Raw genomic sequence first — 19,734 nt, 5'->3', positions numbered from 1 at the left:
TAAGCTGCAATGTTCAAAAGTTTCGGCTCTTCCCTACTTCCTCGGTGCCAAGGCCCCCCCCCCCCCCCCCCCCCCCCCCCCCCCCCGTCGTATCGTAGGGTCGAGTCAAGCCCGAGAACTCAGTTTTCTGGAGCAGTGAAAGGCTTCTTTCGCTGCTGGACTGTACCTGCTGGGACTAACTCAAGAACCGCACCTTACATTCACTGGTTGCTCTGGCCATCGGCTGGCGGCGGGATGTCGTCGGTATCATCCGTGCCTCTTCCCCCTCCCCGCGGCCGCTCTTCCCAGACAGGCGGCCCTTCGGCTCGCATCCAAGTTCTGCGGTTGCCAGCAACGCTTCCATCTCCTGGCGGCGGAGGATGCGATTCATGCATGAGATCTGGCTCCGGTGAGTGTGGAGGGGAGGATTGAACTGCTTGATCAGCCCTGCTTTGATCGTGCACGCCGGCTTCGTATAGATGGGGGTGATGGCGTCCGCAATGGTAGCAATATATCAAGGGGGCCAGCCCTTCCAGGGTGTTTTGGTACCCGGTCATCCTGCAGCCGTAGTAGGCTTGGTGCAAAGAAAACCGCAACCTATAAATCGCTGGACATACTTAACACCAGCCTTCAACAATTTTACATGGGATCGGTAGTTGAATACAAGATATAGACGTAAACATAAGCTTTTAGAAAATGCCTGTCATTCAGACCGTACGTGCCCCGGAACCCTCCCCGTTTGTGCCGTCCTGCTAACCAGCTCCCAGCCCCCGTCGTTGCTTTCGGCGTCTCCTTTGCCCAGTCGGGGGAGTAATGGGACTTTGGGTGTATGTTGATTGCTCGCGGGCACCACCGCAAAGGGCAGCCGTCGAGAGCGGCTCAGGGGGTTGGGTTGGAACGGGAGTTGAGTCTGCCGTTGTGAAGTCTGCAGTGGTACCGGAGTAGGACTGCCAGAGTGCCAGACGTTGGAGCATCGTCGGGATCCGCAACGGCAAGATCTCCGCCGGGGCTTGTCGGAGCAGGAGCTGGAAGTTGAGGAGACATGCTTGGCGAGGGGGCTGATGGAGATGGGCTCCTTCGCGACGGAGTCGAACCGGGGCTGGGCGTGGGCGAGGCCGGTCGGTTCAACCCCTAGCGACGTTCGTTCAGCTCGTTTATCTCTATTTTCACCAGCTCGGCCACCATTTGCCGCAGCGGAGGCTCGTCCGAGGCTTGCCAGGATGTGTTCTGAGCCGCGGACCCCTCGAGTCGAGCGCAAGTGCGCGTCATGCTCTGAAGGGTTTTCTCCATGATCTTCCTGCCCCAGCGTCGCGCCCAGGTCAGCATCGATCGTATTATGTTAGGTTAGTACTAACAAAGTAGATAAAATATTGTGTAGGAGTTTGAATTCGTGATATTTGGAATCTCCACCTTGGATAAATAACAATATTGTACTAACCCGACGGATCTTTAGCCCACTTTAATGCAACTGCCGTAATCCACGAGCATCTGACCGACAACAACCATACCGCCAACGGCAGGCGCTCCATATAGCGCAAAAAAGAAAATGAAGAAAAGAGGGGGCCCAAAGGTATCGACACCGTCGGAGTACATTGAGACGGAGTTGGATAACTTCTCTATGGTCAGATAGAACAGTGGGCCGCATGAAATACCCAATACCAGCCAAGCCATAGTCCATCCACGTTGGGCTTTTGTACTCTCTCCATTCTTGAAATGTGAAAGGGGACCAATAATAGCAAAAGTGAGACTGCCGATACCAGTGCTTATGGACTGCATGATTATCGATCGAGTCGTTGAGTTCACTACCGTATACCACGAAGTTGAACAAGGGAAATTCTCAGTATCTTGTTCTTCTCTCTCTCGTCCTTCTTTTTCAAAAGGCTTGCCAGTGAACAGAAGTTTTTCACATTTGCCAACTTTTACCTCCCACTCACGACCACTACTACTAAGGGTGACAATCAGTCTGAAGTGATCGTCGACGAATCGCTCCGAAGAGTTCGAACGCCGTTCCTTCTGGGTCTGCTGGCAAGGGAATTGACTGTCAATTTTTCCGATCATACCTTCGAAGAACCCTCCTTCTCGAAGCTTGGCTTCTTCCATGATGCGTGTCTGGACGAGATAGACACTTGGATAAGTGGGCGTGAAAAGCGATCCAAGCAAGTTGACGAAAGACATGACCAAATATGGAGTAACGGTCAACCCAAAGGCGGCATAACCGTACTTGTCCAGTTGGTCTCCCTTGGTTCGGTATAGTGTAAAGCTCGCGTACATAAGTTGAAAGATTGAAAATACGACGCGTGGAACGGAGTATGACGAACACAAGTTGGTCGAGTGGTTCGATGTGCCATGGTCGCCGGGGTCGCAGTCGATACACCAACTCAAACCCGTTTTCCAATTCAGCATGTCTTTGAATCCGTGGCCGGCATCGCTTTCGGACTCGGTGCTTTTGTTGGGAATGTCGCAATAGCACAGCTTCGCATCCGGTGGAAGGATAGCAAGTGCATACCCTTTTGGTAAACGGCAATGACCGTGGACAATGCGACCACCAGAGCTCCAGAGTGATGTCGCAGGCTCGAAGCATGCCTCGGGAAACGTGTGACTATCCAACCGCGCACATTTTGTCGGTGTTCTATCTTCCTGCGCGTCCACGGTCTCCTGCTGTGGAAGAACATTATCCTCAGTTGCACCTTCTCGGTCGGTTTCCCGAGGATCCAGCTGGGTTGAATTTACTTGGTCTTTCGCTGGAGTGTTTGGCCCATGTGGATGATGTGGTACTTCAATACCGTCGAGCTGATCTCCAGGTTGGGGCTCCCAGTGCCGCGTACGAACAACCTCAGCAAGTGCACCTGCTCTTAGAGCAGTTTTGAGAGGGTTGCTTCTGTAGAATATTGCGTGTCTCTTTATGGCATCTATTCCTCTACATACCCCAGACGTAGGGTAGAACAAAGTAGATACCATGGCAAGAAACAGTGGAATCGGGGCCTCTCCAGGAAGTGGGAGTATGGTCGCAACATGTGCTAAGTAGTTGCCAAGGAAGAAGACTATGACATCGGTTGCTTTTGTTGGGGTGCACAGAAGGCGCGGATCGCCATGGTTGGATGTTCCTTCTGGGACAGTAATGGTAATGTTCTGCAACGGTGCAGCCAAAACAACCATTGACAATGCAAAGGCGATAAGAAGTAAAGCCATAGTGAAGCTGGATGAATGGAGCAAGATGAGAAATTTTGCACTGAAGGGTAGTGGATTCTTCAGTTTTCCTGTGTAAGCTATTGATTATTGTTCAGCGGGCTGAATCCCCATTTTATAATCAAGCCCTACAAGAAATTATCCAACTGAATGCTTGACATATCATAAGCGACGCTAACGGAGGGGCTCTCTGTAACCTCAGAAAACGTACATGATACTACACCACACAAACCCTTGCACAAGAACTTTTGCGCTTTTTGGAAAATGCTTCCTCCGCGCCCGCATATTTCAGAACCAGCGTCGACTGCATGTTGAATGTAACGCCGATTGGATTGTTGATAATGCATTCGAGGGAATTCAGCTTAATCTAATAAATTGGCGAATCAGAAAGGCGGGTTGAATGCAAGCACCACTTCGCGCTAGCCGTCAGCTGCGGCTCTTATCTATAACCTCGCCCGCTTATATGTAAGATCCACAGTGCGAATGCCGTAAGTATATATGCACATGCATTCTGCAGTCAGAATGACTCCATATGGTGATCCGTGACGAGGCCGGTTGCTATCATGAGCCTTGTGCTCTTCTGCATATGCGGCTTGCTGACATAGCAAGGCTGCGCATTGCAGTCTGAGCACTTTCTTCTTTGGGAAATACAGCACGCATTTCTACGCCACAAGTTTACGTGCTTGAAAGCTCTCTATCTTTAGATTCCACTTAGCATTATAAGTTTACGTTTCGAACGATTCAATCACAAACAGCCAAACGCCGACATATGAACTACTCGCGACGTTGACTTGTGTCTCGAATTTCAACAATGCTCATTTTGCCTGGTTGGAGCTGAAGAACATGTGGCTGCGAGACAGCTGCTTTGTGTCGGCCCTCGAGTCTGAGCACTTCCAATGCAGTCAGCAGTGCGTGAGGTGCGGGGGAAAGCTAAGCCCTCCGTTTGGACTACGAGCACGCCCGTATATGATTCGGCACGACCGTTACACCGAAAGCAGCGTATCCGACGGTGCCATCTGGCTTGCTGAGCAGGGCGGGGGCGCCCTGGGGCTCGATGTTGCGGGTTGGCTCGCCGGAGGAGTTAAAGTTAGCGGGCCAAAGGCGGTGTAAGTTGCGCTTTCCAATTACGTTGGTCTCGTGGACCAGTTGGAGAAGTTGAAACGCGATGCTGGAGGACAGTAACACGTTTGCCGGGGGCATGAAATCCAGTGTAACCCGCATGGGGGTGTCGTAGATCGAAAAGGCGCATGAGCATCTTCTGTAAGATTTCCACTGATCTTTAGCGGTGTGCATGGAACAATTTGCTTCTAACATTGCTGTTTCTTGTGCAAACAATCAAATCTATAGATTCGTGTACGACGTAGGTGCGACTGGCGCTCGGACACGAAATGCAGCATGAGCCAGTTGCTCAGCTGCATTGAATGCTTACTGAGCGACTGCACTTTTCCCGCACTGCTTGCCCGGTCAGTTGGCTGGCGGGATGTCATTGGTGTTGTTAGTGCTCCCAGCAATTGCAATCCGGCATACGTAATGAGGCTTATGCACATCTGTACCGCAGCCTTCGCCCTCTTCAGCTCCACCAAAGATTTCGTTGACTCCGCTATTTTGAGCCAGCCACATGCGGCGCTAAGACGAGCGGGAGGGCAAGGAGGAGGGGGATTGCGGTAGTGGAGAACGGGGGTTTGCGGCGGTAAGATTATAGCGTGGTAGATGACCTGGGATGCATTATCCTTACCGCTGATTATGAGCCGGGCGAAAACGACAGCCCTGGCGGGAATACCGCTCTCGAGTGAGACTGGTGGAACAAAATTCGCTGCTTGTTTGCTGGGTACATGCAGCCCATAAATGCTGTCCGCATGTGGTATCGGCGTGGTTTCCAAACTGCCGCATCAAGGCCGCTGAGGATTCCTGTCAGCATCTCCATAGGACGAAAGGTTATATAGTCAAGCTTGAGGTTTGGTGCGAGAGCTCGTAGGAGAAAGCAGAAGGAGATATGGATCATGGCGAATGACGTCCGGACCAGAAAACAATCTGTGGGGGCCATTGCCCAAGTACGTCCGCTCAAAGAGGAAGAAGAGCGCTCTCGGCGTCCACTTCATCCAGAGCTCATAGCGGGTCTCTCATCTGGGATCGGATAACCTTCCTGCGCTCGTAGTGACAACGAAAGTACCAGGCGGGTGGTAGGGGTCGAAGACTCTGACGAAGACGTTGCGCATAAGCTGATACGAAGCGTCCAGTCCGGGGCCGTTTCCCACGCTCTCCACGACATCGTTGTCGGTGAAAGACGGTGAGCATCGTGGCTTCGCCGGCGGCGGGGAGGTGGAATACGGTCCAGTCGAGCACGACACAGTTGACCAACCCACCCCTTTACAACGGTTTGCCCCAGACAGGACAAGTTCCCGGACCTCTCTTGAGCGCTGAGTTAGTTGCATTACAGTATATGTATGCTAGCAAACCTGTTTCTTCCACAACAGCTCCATCAGCTCCTTCATGGAGCTTCTCATCTTCGATGGTCTAGTGGTGATGATTTCCGCTTGTCAATAGCCTCTATTATCAAGCGCGGGAGACCGGGGTTCGATTCCCCGTCGGAGAGTCCTAGCTTTTTGCCCTCTGCATGCCTGTTGGGGGGCTGGGGATGGGTGTGAGTGGTGGGGCGAGTTCAAAAAATTTTTGATATCGGGACCGGATCGGGTAAGCCGAGCCGACGCTAACCGAGTCGGGTAACTCCGGCAACCCGGCTGGCGGGCGGACCCGAGCCACATCCGAGCGCGGGGAAACGTGGACTGCGGTTCACTCTTTTGGTTATCCGTGGTTCGGAAGAAGACCCTGCGGTCTTGATTCATGATTCCATTGTTATGCTCACCTCTAAGCTCTGCCTTCACTGATAACGAGCTCAGCTTCTACGCAAAGCCGTCGCAAACCACATATATGTATGTATTGCGTGTCCTGTGATTGATTACGGCCTATAACCTGCCTTTCCGGGAGCTGTGTAATTCCTCTGCGCCTCACCATATCAAAGCACCAGTAGTGAGGTTAGTGTTACAGTGAAGAAGTTGCCGCATCCAGAAAGCGCCATCCGTCAAAGACTCTGGAAAACATTCAGACAAAGGATACCAGTGGTGCTGACGCGTTTCAATTTTATGCAGACGTTCGACCTTGGACTTTGTCTTTGGTTGACCTCTTTCAGGAGAGGTGCGCCTTTGGGCAGGACCCAATAACCGCTTCATCGGGTTAGTCGGCCATACCATGAGAGTGGTCGCATTGTCCAACCATGGGCGATAAACTCCCTCTCGCTGATTCTTGTCCTGCACAGAGATAAAAGGTAAGCGCAAAGGGCAAAATGTGCGTTTCAGTGACTTCTTGCTGCTGGCGATCAAGATAGTGAGAATAGTTGGGCCATACACTCGGCTCACCCTATGGGATGAGCTCGATGTAATCCGTGCTCGGGTTAGAAGACATTACTTGGCATACAGCCACATTGTATCGAAGTCTCTCGACAATCTTGAACAGCCAACACCATGCATTTTTGACGTGACCAGTTACTGTACCTTACTGTACCGTCAATCAATCGGACACGAGCTCCATCGTAGGCAACAAGGCTCCTTCGTATTCAACGAATTCCTTCGCAGGCTACAAGAGACCTGCCTGCGGCGCTTGTACATACCAATCCTCGCAATAAACCAGACAGTCTCTGTGCAACACAATCAGGCAGCAGTGGCCTCGGACAAGCATTCAACCACAGCCCAAGGCCGATAATGCTAACGGAGAAACCACCCGTGGTTTTCCATCTCATCAGCGGAGACACTCCTCTCGAGGTCCTGCCGCAAGCAACATGGCAATAGGCAAAGAGTACGTAGTCTGAAGCTCCCTCGCCAGCCAGTCCTTTCGATCCTCCTCCGATCTGCCACCCGATACCGTCAAGGACATCCTTCAGGCCGGCGCCAATACGGCGCGTAGGAACACCCAGTCCCAGCAGCTTACCGAACCAAGGGCCTGGCTCGGCCCAGTTCCCGCAAACAGCAAGGCGCTCAAAAAGGACATCGAGAACGGGACCACGACCCCGTCTAGCTATCAGATCCCGAAGCCCATCGAGGACCCCCAGTCACCCTTGGAGCTCGTGGGCTCCCCATTCAAGAGGAGCAGAACTAGCTCCCGTCTCACCTTCTAAAAATCGCCAGCCACATGCCTCACACCTGATTCACCCGACGTGAATCATCAACCGCCCAGGGAGATCGAGGCGTAAAACTGTACCACCCCGAGATGCCCTCGTCCTCCCCGACGACGCGCTCCTGGGCCGCACGATCCACGTATCGGGTCATCCCCCTAAATTCTTCCAGTCAATTCACCAATTCGAAACATGGCTGAAGGATAACGGGGCCTCAGTCCCCAGGAACCCACACACCGACACCAGGTACCATGCGCACAGCAAGAACCACTACCACCACCATCTGACGCTGATCCGGCCGGGAAGACGTCTGATCCGCACGATCGATCCTCAACCCAGCTAAGCTTCCACATCAACGCCGACGCCGTCTCCTTCGGTCGCGCTGCACGCGGACTGCAAGAAGGAGAGCCGAGCACGCCGCGCGGCGGTCGACATGAGACACCATCCATCCATCGCCAACCGTCGAATTTTCGGCGGCGACGCTGGCCCAGTCTCACACACCGCATGACCGTCAGGTCGAGGACGAGATGGGCAAAGAGACATCGCCAACCCCCAACGACCTGCGCGCATGGGTTCAGCACGACCGACGCGGACAAGGTCATAAGTATTCGCCTCAGTCCTCTCCACGGGGCGCGCGCCGCCATGCAGCTGAAGGACTTCTCCCACGCCACACGTACGACGCCGGTCTTCTGGGTCACGCTGCTCGACGGCGACGACGCCCGACCGGCTGGCGCCTTGATGAAGGCTCCGCAGACTGGATATGGAGCAGACAGCACGTTGCCGGGCGAGGAGCCAGCGCAGCCGGCGGCGCTTTGCGGAAATGTTGTTGCTGCTGCTGCTGCTGCGGCGCATGGTGCTGTCTCGTTTGAGGATCGATCCTTTCTTTAAGTGTGCCAGCGGACACAAGGGAAGAAGATGTGAGCCATCATCGAAGAATTACAGAGGTAGTTGAATCCAATGTCCGGACGTAGATGTGCGCGCTCTGAATCCGGAAACGCTCCATCCAGATATTGGATTCAACTACACACCCATGTAGCATTTTCCGGTGGGGGCTGAGCCAGGTCGTCCAGTTCTGGGACGACGTGATTGCGACGTTGCCATCCCATGTCGGAGCGGGACGCCGTAGATTTCCGGGTGGCTGGCGAGCGTTCTGCTTCGGGGACGGGGATGGCGGGGCGGGGCGAAGCGTGTGGGCCGAGGTCGAAGGGCGAGTTGCTTGATAGCGTGTGCTGTGGATGCCCCAGCCTGTGCCCCCTGGGGGATGACAATGGGAGGAAGTATCAAATGACCGTGGTTGCGGGATCCGTGGGGAGTCTCGTGAGCAATCAACGGTCATTGAGGGCGGTCGAGGTGCGGCATACACGCCCCCGGCGCCGCTGGATACTGTGCAGCCGTTGAGCGGCTGGTGGATGTACGAGAACATATCCCAGGGAGATGTGGATGGAGGAGTCTCAGTGGATACTGCCGCTCCACAGCGATGCAGTCCCCCAAATCTCCGGATATTCGTCCATATCTCCAGGGTATTCCCCCACAGCTCCTATTTATTCCCCTACATCCCCACGGAGGTCGGTATCTCCTGTAAGGAAAAAGAAGCTTTCCGTTCAAGCCAAAGAGAATGCGACGGATCGGCCCGCCTCGCAGGGATATAGTCCTGCGTCCCCGACGTATTCCCCCACGTCACCGTAGAGTCCAGCGTCTCCCGCGGGAAAAAAGGGATGCGTTCCTCCGTTGAACCGGAAGAGGATCAGAAGGAACATTCCCGGAACATAACCCCTCGCCACCGTGCGATTCAAAAGCTGCCACGAAAATCGAGAGGCGTTCTCGAGGAGTAGTAAGCCGGATGTTTACAACGCTCGAGGGCAGAGTGAATGGCCTCCAGTCTGTGTACGTAAACAATCACTCACATCGCCCCAAGTTACTTCCATCTCGCCATCCCGCGCGGCCCCTTCAAGAGGGTAGATAGTCCAGCACTAAGCAAAATCTCAGCCTGCCCAAAAATACGTAGACATCAGCTGATCAGCGCCGCCGCAGTGGCTAGCGCCGCACCCACGAGGTCTCCAAACCCCATTCGCCAGCGCGCGTTGCGCAAAGGCTGACTTGCAGCCGTCGCATGTGCCAGTCAGCCAGCCCGCACCCGCCGCCGACCGGCCGGCCGGGGTGAGGTTGGCATGGCGAACAGCAGCAGCACCTACATACGATATAATCCCCAAACGAGCGACAGCACCCAGAAAGAGTTGCGCACCTTCGCCCAGCCACACAACCACAGCGAGATGCGTGGACGGCATGTGCGACGTACGTACGTACGTACGTGCACGCACGCACCCCAGCGCAGCGCGGCGCAGCGCAGCGCTGCTGTGCCGCAGAGACGTGCACGGTGAGAGAGCACGAGGCAGCTGCAAGTGCCTTGTTTGGGGAGGCGGGGAGCATCGGGCCAAGTTCGAACGTCTGCGAACATTGTACGTGCATAGAGACAGGGGGGTGTTTTGCGGAAGCGAGCGGGTGCGGCACGGGAGCGGGTGTGCGAGGCGAAGGGCGGAGGATGTGTGTGTGAGGGAGGAGGCGTTGAGCGCGGCTGGATCAAGGCGCCATGTCAGCAGGCAGCCCCAGGTCAGGCATCCAGCCACCCAGCCAGCCGGGCGGGACATGCATGGTGCCTGATGACTAAGGCGTGTATCCCTGCGCGTGTGTCGCCGGGTGGCTGTTTGGTGGGTCTTGTGTGCACTTTGCACTGACTGCTCTTGGGACGCTCTTTTAATTCACTGGACCGAGCTTCCCAGTGGCAGCTTTGAACAAGACAAGGAGTCGCATTTGCTCACAGATCTCCGCTAATGGCGTAGAAATCTTCCTTTTCAGGCATCATCTATTATCTCGCTGTGAGTACTCGAGTGCGATACATGCTACTCATTAACAGCATTTATTTGCAATGATGCTTATCACCGTCCACTACCTCGCAGAAAGCCCGACCGCTGCTTAGCCAAAACAAGGAACGGAACCGACAGTGACTGAAGTTGATTGGCGTATCCGGGCTGGGAAAGGGCGCGCTCAATGGTGTTTATCCGTATGTGCCAGCGACATCGCCGCTTTACTTATACTTCAAGCGCTGAAACACAAACATTCTGGGCGTTGCACGAGCGAAATCCACCTGACAAACCCGAGCACATGCAGCTGAACCTCGCATGCACAACAGCGCGTGGAACCAACGCTCAATTGACCCAAACGGACCCCCGCCCAAGTAACCTCTTGAAAAAGCCTCCCTTCCGCCCGTATGCTCCGGAGTTCAAAGCTACCTGCAGATTCCTTGATCAGTCAAATCTGCATGGATCCTTCACTGCGTCCCGGCTAGTTGCGACTCACCTTCAAACACTGCTTGGGTCCCTGTAGGACTGACTGGGCGGCAGTACAACCCATCATCATTTGTAAGTCATGGTATTCACCATGCTTAACAGTTGCAAAGAGTCAGCATTCAATGAAACTGGCGGGCTACACGAAATGGCTGTTCTAACTGCTGGAACACACGCATGGCCCAATGAGGCCGCGCAACAGTGGCGCGTAGGCGAGTTCACGCGGGAAAAGAGGAAGACCAAACAAAGTGACACTATAGTGTTCCTTAATTAGAGCAAGAGGTAAGTCTGCTTTGTTGCAGAAAAAGAATCTTGGGGTCTTGGAACAGTCTTTTAAAGTAGCGGCGAACCTGGTGGGTGAGCATGGGCCAGCCTGCACAAGACTGTACGGGTGTCAAGTGACGGCGTTTCTGAAGCAACTCCAGCCTCCTCGTGATAGGACATGGTCTTTAGCGGCCTTTTCTTCCTTCATACCATTTATATCTACTATTCATTTTCTGGAGCTTAGTGGACACGAACTGGCTCTATCGTACCCACTTTCCCGAACCCGTTACCCCGTGGATTGCAAACTCACTTTCCTTTCTTTCTTCTCCTTTCGCCTTACAAAAGCAGCCCGATATTTCAGACTACTTTCAACAGCCTCATTACCATCAATAAATTATTTGTTTCAGCACTGTTAGTCTATGCTGAGACTCATCATTATCGTCACACATTCAGCGTCACCGAAAGCTTCCGCGCAAATTGCCGATGCCAGGAAGAAAAAATCTCAAACCCCATCCCACACGACAAACGCAGTTCTTCTGTTGACATCCAGAATGGACCCATAGATTGACAAAAGTCGTGTCATTCCAAAGCAAGAGTAGAGAGTGCGAAGAACACATATAAACGCCCCACAAAGCCAACCTCCCGCCCTTCCACTCACCCGCCACAGTCAGCCCCACCCCTCCACCCCTCCATCCCTCCACCCCCCATCACCAACTCCCCCTTCCCCCCTACTCCTCCCCCACCGCCACCGCGCCCCCAAAATCCCCCAAAAACGCCCAACGCCCCCTCTCCTTCACCCCCACCCCAGCCACCCCATCCTCCCCACCATCCCCATCCCTCCACCCATCCAGCCTCCCCTGCGGCCAAACCCACTTCCCCTCTCCGTCCCCGCCATGCAGCCACCCCAACAAACTCTCATCATGCGCATTCACAACCAACACGCGCTCATCGGCATCAAACGCCATCAGCCCCTCAACGCTCCAGACGCACGCGTCGATAGCGTGCGCGAGGAGGGGGGACGGGGTGTAGAAAGGTGTTGTGGCCTTGGCGTGCGGAGAAAAGGCGGCGGGGTGGAGGGGGGTGAAGAGGGCGCCGGGGCAGGATGAGGATGAATGGTGGTGGGGGACTAGGGGCGAGGGGGCGATGGTGTGGGGGAGGGGGAGGTAGGGGGAGGGGCGGAATTCGGCGGGGTGGTGGGCGCAGTCCTGTTGTTTTTGAGGCTTTGAGTTAGTCGGGGGCTTGCTGTACGTACGGTACGCGGTTTGGTGTGGAGAGGGGAGGGGAGGGGCGGGGGGCAATAAGGTGTAGTAGTAGGGGGACGAAAGCAAAAGCAAAAGCGAAAAAACAGCAGGACGGAGGGAGAGGAGAGGAGAGAAAAGCAAAGCAAAAAACACAGTGCACGCAACGCAACGCAGGGAGAAAGAAACCAAAAAACGAAAACGGCAGCACTCACCCCACCCATAAACACAAACGCCTCCTCCCCTTCCTCGCCCCCCCTCACCCTCGCCAACCCGCAAAGATGCCCCACCGCATGCCCCGGCGTATCCAGCAAATAAAAGCTGCCATCGCCCCACCAATCCTTAGCCCTAAACCTCCCAATCCTCAGCCCTCCATCATCAAACGCCACCTCCACCAGCTCCCTCCCCTCCCACTCCACGCCCTTCACCGGCGCCTCCGCGACCTTCGGCCATCCCTCTCCAAACGCCTCCCTAAACCCCGGCCCGACGACCAACGCCGTCTTCTCCCGCGGGAAGCGCGTGACATCCCCGACGTGGTCGAAATGGGCGTGGCTCCACACGACGGCCTCGACGTCTCCCGGCTCCACTCCACCCTTCTTCAACACATCGACGACATCTCGCGGCGGCGCCTCGACTTCGCCTTGCCTGAGCCCGTTGCCCCTCTCATCTTCCTTGGTTCCGGGAGATGTGGAGGATGAGGAGGAGGCGATCGGATCGATCCACCGGACCCAAAACTCGTTTGCGGCGTCGTTGACGCGGGACTGGACGGCGGGCGCGAAGCCGGTGGCGACGTCTTTGCGGACGGAGAGGTCGAAGAGGAGCTTGCGGCCGGTCGCGGCGTGCGTGACGAGGAAGGCGTAGGCGGGGCCCGTCATGCGGTCCTTGCCGGCGATGGCCGGCTCGACGAAGGGGCCGATGGGGAGGGAGAGGCGGACGCCGCTGTTTTTTCGTCGTTATTTTTGTCGTTAGTACGCGTCGTGGATTTCTTCTTTTTGTTCTTCTGCTTCTTCTTTTGTGTGTGTGGACGATGCTTTCTTGTTTTTTTTCTTTCTTTCTCGGGAGTGAGGAATCGGGAATCGGAAAAAAAGGGGGCAGGAATCAAAAAGAAAGAAGGATGGATGGGATTGGCTCACGTGTCGATTATGGCGACGGAGACGGTGGAGTTGGAAGACGGGATGTTGAGGCTCGGCGCGGGCTTGGGCGTTGCGAGGAACTCTCCTCCGCCGTCTTCGTTGTCTCTGGCCATGGTGGTCGGTAGTTTCCCTAGATGAGGATCGACTGCTGTCTACTATATGCGTAAGGAAGGTTGACGACTGGCTGTAAAGGGCTAAAGATGAAGCGGATGGTGAGGCGAACGTCAAGGAAGCGACGCTCTGAAGAGTATATATAGGTGATTGGTATGTGTATGAACAGGAATCAGCGGCCTCTGTCCAAGGCCGATGGTTCCGAAGCGCTGCTACTACCTACGTAGGTATATGCTCACTTTCCGCATGGGGCAACGCATCCGTCGGAACAATAATCCTCCGTTTGGAGTGGGGATAAGCACAACTCGTGACGTCGGAAGGGTGAAGTCGGGCGGGCCGTCTTCCGTTCTTGTCTTCAACTGGTCTGAGTCAGCTACCATCAACGACAATAATCGGCTCAGTAAACCAGTCCGACGCGCGGCTTGACGGAAACATACGGCGAGAACAAAGTCAAGGAAAGGTCAAGTTCCACGTCGGTGACCACGATGCGCAATCCGTTCGCAGAAGAAATCCTGTGATTCGTAACATTGACGCATTAACATGACATCGTCCCGACATTACCCATCCTCCGCAGTCAGCCGGAACCAAGATGTCATGCACCTCGAAGAAAAGACAATAAGAAAATCCAATGAGTGCATAGGTATCGTCATCGTGAATGCAATGGGAGGACGGACGAGCGAAACTTACGCCCCCTCTTGCCGGATCTCATCTTCGTCCTTCTGGCTCAGCGCTCCCCTCTCAGGCATTGCCGTCGCCTTGACCTCCCTCTCCTCTAAGACATCATCATCCCGCTTTCCCTTTTTCGAACGCTTCTCATTCCCAATCGCGCGATCAACCCATCCATCACCACGCAGCATGCTAAGACCTTTCCTAACAACCCCGCCGTTCACAGACTTCGGGTCCATCTGATACATGCTGTTGATTACAGCCAAGCTCGCGACGAAAAGAAGCACGTCACCGTTCTTGATGCCCCGCCACCAGCCACGCTTGACTCCTACTTTCCAGAAGCTGTCGACGCTCAGGCGGAAAGAGTACAGGAAGGTAGTGCGACCGTTGTGGCGCTCCAAGATTGCCCACAGTCCGCCCAGGAAACCGGCGAGGAAGAAGCGCTGGGTGGGAAGGAAGTTGCGTGGCATGTACTGCTGGAAGAGGCAGATGCTCGCCCAGCTAGAACCGATGGCGCCGGTGACGAATAGAGACATGCGCAGGATGGACTTGGCAAGGCGGTTTAGAGCGGCAAAAGGAGCATCGATGAAGGCCTTGTATCTGGCCAGCGAAAGGACACCAAAGATGACAGTGAAGAAACGAGCAAGCGCGGGGAACGCTTGGATGAAATACGAGATGTAGGTTCGGGCGCACGATGGGTCGTGCGGGTGGAGAAGAGCACAGGAAAGGTTCTTGATGGCGGGGTGAGCCGGCGAGGTGATTGGAGATATAGCCGTCAAGGTACGGGGAAGAGTTGGCTTGTTGGGAAACATGATGGGTGAAACGAATGGACTGTGGCCATGTTAGCTAGTAAGGCGGACGATAGACGAGGGAACTTACGGCCAGCGCTGGCGAGAGATCTCAGCAAGGTTGTCGACCACTGAATATGTGTCTGGCCATGGAGCTTTGCCAGCATAGTGCGGCGGCTTTGGCTGGATATACTGAGGCGAGTTCTTCAGGATGAAGCGGCCGTACGCATCCGGGAAGCAGTCCCGGTCGAAGGCAAATGCGTGCAGCAATTGACCGCACGCCACGGGATACAACAACCACGAACCAAACCACCATGGACGGTTCTTGAACAGCCCTTTATCTTCCAGTGCATTGTATACGAACTCCAGTGATCTCGTGAAAACGTAGATGGCAACGGTGATTCGGAGCTGATCTGCGGGGTAAAGCCCGAGCCAGAAGCCCGACAGACTTGCGCCAATTGCCGGAGCGATCCTGGAGGTAAGAACCTTGGTGACACGAGGATTGCGGCGGCGGAATGGCTTGGCATTGTCTGCGAGGATGCTTTCGCGTAGGCGAATGAAGAAGCGATGGAGGATGCGATGGAAGAAGAGGATCAGGCCAAGGGAGCTGGAGAGGCGCACGTTCTGCGAGTTCCAGAATGGCACCTTTGCGCTGAGGTAGCACATGCGTTAGATTGGAAGATACATGCGATGTCTCACAAACGCTCACCGTACGGGCCTGCGCGCAGAGAGCAGACGTGTGGAGATGACTTCCCAAAGCTTCAGAGCGGCATAGGAAGACAAGCCGAGGCGCAGGGAAGCGCGGACGGCCGCCGCATTGTAGTCATCGGTGGCCCTGACAATTTGGTCGTAGCGACGGGGCGGCGGGGCTCTGTGTCGCGCAGCAGCCGGGGCGCGGGAGATCAGATATTGATGCAGGAGCTTGTACTCGCGGGCGCTGAGGGTGTAGCGGAGCGCGTTGCGTACCACCGGATCGAGCTTGTCAGGCTTCGCCGAGGACGGGGCGGACGACGAGGACGAGGCGACGGAGCTCATGGTGACGGTGGTCGCATGGCAAACCCTCTCACGGCGTCAGGAGAAGTGGTGGTTGCAGTGGCCGGGAGCTGTTTGTTGACGCGCACGAGGGCCGGTGGTGACCTCGGCTCTTGCCTGAAGCGGCAGCCCAGCGCTTGTGACGCGCCGCTCGTCATTACAGCACTGTCAGCCACCGACGGGAACCGCTTCCCCAGCTTTTTTGCCCCACGCCAGTTCGCCGCCAGCAGCTGTGCAGTGTCTGGGCCGAAAGACGGGTCTGCGGAACACGGCCTGGGTTACGTCACGTGCGGAGAGAGGGAAGCTGTGCGATAAGATAAGGCAAGGCTGTGTGGCTGTCTTAGGCCCGCCGTTGCTCTCTGCGTGCGCGACTTCGGCGGCGACTCGGCGCGCACAGCTCAAGGACGAGCTTGTTCGGTGATGGTTGTTGGCATTGGCATGAAAGAAAAGAAGGATTTTCGCAGTAATGTTGCACAACAGCGCCGCCACGGTCGCGGCTTCGCTTACAGGCTCTCAGGCTCTCAGGCTCTCAGCTCTCAGGGCAGGAACGCCACAGGCTGCGGCTCCCCAGTTGGCCGTCACCGTCACCCAGCGGAACAAGCTCTTTCTCTTAGCTCTTTCTCTTCTGCACTGCCCAATGTTGTGTGGAGCAGCCCCGGCTATGCGCAGGCGGTGTCGCCCACAGCCCCGAAGGATCTGCCATGATCTATGATGAAACCACCAGGCAGCCATGACAGCAGCGCCCATTCACATATCTCACCGCCCGGGCTGCGGCTCCCGGCTTGACCAGAGAGCGGCACGCCGGTGTGCCGATCTACGCCGTGTTACTATGAATACAGCCCCCGGCTTCTGGCGCAGGCGGTGATTGGGCGCCGGTGCCTGGATTTGGGGGCCGCAACGCCGCCGCACCGCCGTGGGGGCCAGCATTGCCCGACTGGGCTTCGCTGCGGCTCCAACTGCAGCCTCCGCCAAGCGGCGCTGCCTGCCATGGGCCCAGAGCGTCTGGCCACGGTCAACTCGACGCTGTCTATATAACGATCGAGGAGCCCGTACTGGGTGCCGCATCAGCCTCCACCGCAGAAAGCACCCTCGTCATCCTCCGGCCCCCACCGCCCATCACCCCGTCGAAACGAGCTAGCCTTGCGCCCACTCCTCCAGCTTATTATCCTAGCGTCATCATGGAAAAGCAGCAGACCGGAGGTATGTCACCCGCCGTCCCCCTCCCCTCCTCGTTCATTCCTACCGCCATGGAGCCCGCCGCCCCGCCGTACGACGACGACAAGCCCAAGGCCCCGCCCGCGCCGCAGGACGAGGAGAAGCCAAGCGTTGCAGCCGCTGAGCAAGCAGAAGAGAAGATTCCCGTCGACGAGGACGTGGCACACGAGCGGCCCGCCGCCGTGTCCGCGCCTTTGTCCGACGAGAAAGTGCCCGTCGAGCCGCAGCTTGCGCCCCATCCCTCGCCCTCGGCCGCCCAAGCGTCGCCAGCCTTGTCGTCGTACCCCAGCTCGCCGTACCTCGCAACCGCCACCACCACCCCGCCGCCGCGCATGAGCATCATCTCGGCGCCAGACACTGACAGGCCGCCATCATCAGTCGCCATGGGCAACTACGCCCACGACCCCTCGCAGCAGCAGCAGCCCGCGCCCATGTACCCCGACCACACCGGCTCTACCAGCCCCGGCCACCAGCAGTACACCATCCAGCCCGACCACGCCTACCAGCAGCCGCCCTACGACCACCAGAACCAGTACTACGCCCAGCAGGGCCACCAGCAGCAGCCGCAGCAGCCGCAGCAGCCGCAGGCCCCGGGCTCGCAGCAGTACCGCACCGCCACCCCCATCGCCAACCTGGCGCGCTCGCCCGCCCCCGTCGACTGCCCCGCCTGCGCCCACCGCGCCCTGACCGTCACCAACTACCAGACCGGCAACACCACCCAGTAAGCTAACAAACCCCCAGCTCAGAAGAGAAAAGGCTTTGAACTGACGTCTTTGTTCCTCCGCAGCGCCTGGGCCTTTGGCGTCTGCATCTGCCTCTGCCTCGGCTGCATCCCCTACCTGATCAGCGGCACCAAGGACGTCCAGCACAAGTGCGGCAAGTGCGGCGTCCTGCTCGCCACCTGGCACCGCTCCGGCAGCACCGAGGTGCACATGCACGCATAGAATCTCTCTCTCTCTCCATCCTCTTTTTCCTCCTGCAAAACCAAGTTTTGATGAGAAACTCGGCTCTCTTTGCCATGAGTTGAGCTCTTTTTGCCCCCCCCTTTTTTTTTTCTTCTTCTTGATGATACCTCTCTGTACAAAGCCTACATCTACCTGGTGGTTTGCATGCATTTTCCATCATGCATCGGTGGGCGGCGGGTGGCTGGAGTTCGAAACGGCGGGGTTGTATGTGTTGGGTGGGTCCCTTGTAACGGTAGATTTTCGTTTTCCCCAAACGTATGAAGTGCTGCGCATGCAGCATGGCATGGCGGCGATGAAAGATGATTGATTAGCATATGTAATGTCGGAACCGAGAGACTTTGATCTCTCTCTTACCTACTTCGAGAGACTCCGTTTATTTCTCCTTCCGCCATGTGATATCGCACACCCAAATCGGTTTCCCCACCAAGAACATCACGGGCCCCACGAAGCAAAACATGTGAATTTCGCAACAGGTAACCCCACCAGATGGCCAGAATCAGTGACCGCCAACAAAGAACCGCGGGTAGGTTCCCCGAGTAAGCGCTTGGCTGCTGCTGCTGCGCTAGGCACGTGCCGACGCCGTCTGCGGTTGTGGTTGCGCTTAGTTTGGTTCGTTTGTTGGGGGGGTGGGGGTGGGGGTTGACGGCGGAACGTGCCGTGCGTGGCGTGCATGTGAAGTTCGTACCCGTACCGCTTGCGGTGCGGCACGGGATTTTTTTTTCTGGGAGGCTGCGGGAGGCGCACGGGGGGAGGCAGGTGGACAGTGGACAGAGCTTTGGAGGGGTGGGGGTTTAAAAGGTGCGGTGGTGGTGGTGGGCTGGGGGTTTTCTCTCTCGTCGACCGACGAGTGGTGTTTGGGGGATGCCAGTTACCTAATCACGCACGACCGACTGTGCAACTACCATACCACGTCACCCCACTTCTTTCTCCTGCTGTCGTGGATGTGGGATGTTTCGGACTGGCTCCTATCATACTATCTCAACCCCCCGAATGGCGGAAACCTGACCACCAAGAATGAGAAATGGAGGAATGCGTCACCGCTGCTGCGTCCTACGATGCAGCATTTTCGCGTTTCGATGAGGATCTGCAGCGGGGGACGATGCGCCTCAACTTTCCGAGGTGGACATCAATGGGCAGGATTCACCATGTCCGCTTAGAAGTTGGCGGACGAACGAACACGGCAAGTGAGTTCCATCGACTTTAGAAACAGCTACTTCTCCGGTGCTCATGCACCGAAGTAATGGAGAGCAAGGTACTATCGAAGCAGACAGAGAGCTGCTTTATACACCCTAAAGACACTTCGACCTGATGTGATGCGCATGCCGTCCTCGACCTGCTGCTTCAGGATGGCCATATCACCTGAATGCAATGACCACGCAGACATGGGACCCTGATCAACTGACGGAAAGGCCAGTCTTGCGATGGTCTGGTGACCAGCCGGGCAAGAGCGTAAGTATTAAGATACTTGGGTTGCTCCAACTTTCCACTCCCCAACCCAAAGGAAGAAAAGGCGCCGGGAAGGGCCGCCTGAGCCTTCATGGACAAAATAGTCCCTTATACTCGTTTTGTGCCGGGAGGCTGGACAAACCTTCAATTACCGCGTGGCCCGAGACGTGTGGGTGTATGAGCAGGATGCACCGAAGCACCATTA

General features: G+C 56.1%; 3 protein-coding genes and 1 non-coding gene across 4 annotated transcripts; 2 read left to right on the top strand and 2 right to left on the bottom strand.

Annotated features, from left to right (window-relative positions):
* The first annotated feature begins 5,668 nt into the window (after nt 1-5,668).
* SLS55_001332 lies at nt 5,669-5,758 on the top strand. Its single transcript has one exon. It is a non-coding gene; the product is annotated as a tRNA-Asp (tRNA).
* An 8,342-nt stretch (nt 5,759-14,100) lies between these two features.
* SLS55_001331 (uncharacterized protein) lies at nt 14,101-14,924 on the bottom strand (the record flags this gene model as incomplete). The annotated part of the gene is made up of 2 exons (XM_066772827.1): nt 14,101-14,880; nt 14,916-14,924. 2 exons carry the CDS (start codon nt 14,922-14,924, stop codon nt 14,101-14,103), a joined length of 789 nt encoding a protein of 262 aa, XP_066638106.1.
* A 34-nt stretch (nt 14,925-14,958) lies between these two features.
* Nucleotides 14,959-15,906, bottom strand: SLS55_001330 (uncharacterized protein; the record flags this gene model as incomplete). Its single annotated transcript, XM_066772826.1, has 3 exons — nt 14,959-15,495; nt 15,581-15,589; nt 15,898-15,906. 3 exons carry the CDS (start codon nt 15,904-15,906, stop codon nt 14,959-14,961), a joined length of 555 nt encoding a protein of 184 aa, XP_066638105.1.
* Nucleotides 15,907-17,081: 1,175 nt separating this feature from the next.
* On the top strand, nt 17,082-17,839 carry SLS55_001329 (uncharacterized protein; the record flags this gene model as incomplete). Its single annotated transcript, XM_066772825.1, has 1 exon — nt 17,082-17,839. A coding segment is annotated over one exon (758 nt), but the record flags the coding sequence as incomplete, so codon positions are not given.
* Between the last annotated feature and the right edge of the window lie 1,895 nt (nt 17,840-19,734).

The sequence above is a fragment of the Diplodia seriata genome, assembly GCF_021436955.1.
Source record: "Diplodia seriata strain FDS-637 chromosome Unknown scaffold_1, whole genome shotgun sequence".
NCBI lineage: Eukaryota > Fungi > Ascomycota > Dothideomycetes > Botryosphaeriales > Botryosphaeriaceae > Diplodia > Diplodia seriata.
Note: the sequence above shows the minus strand (reverse complement) of the source record. Positions and strands in the feature narration are given on the sequence as shown.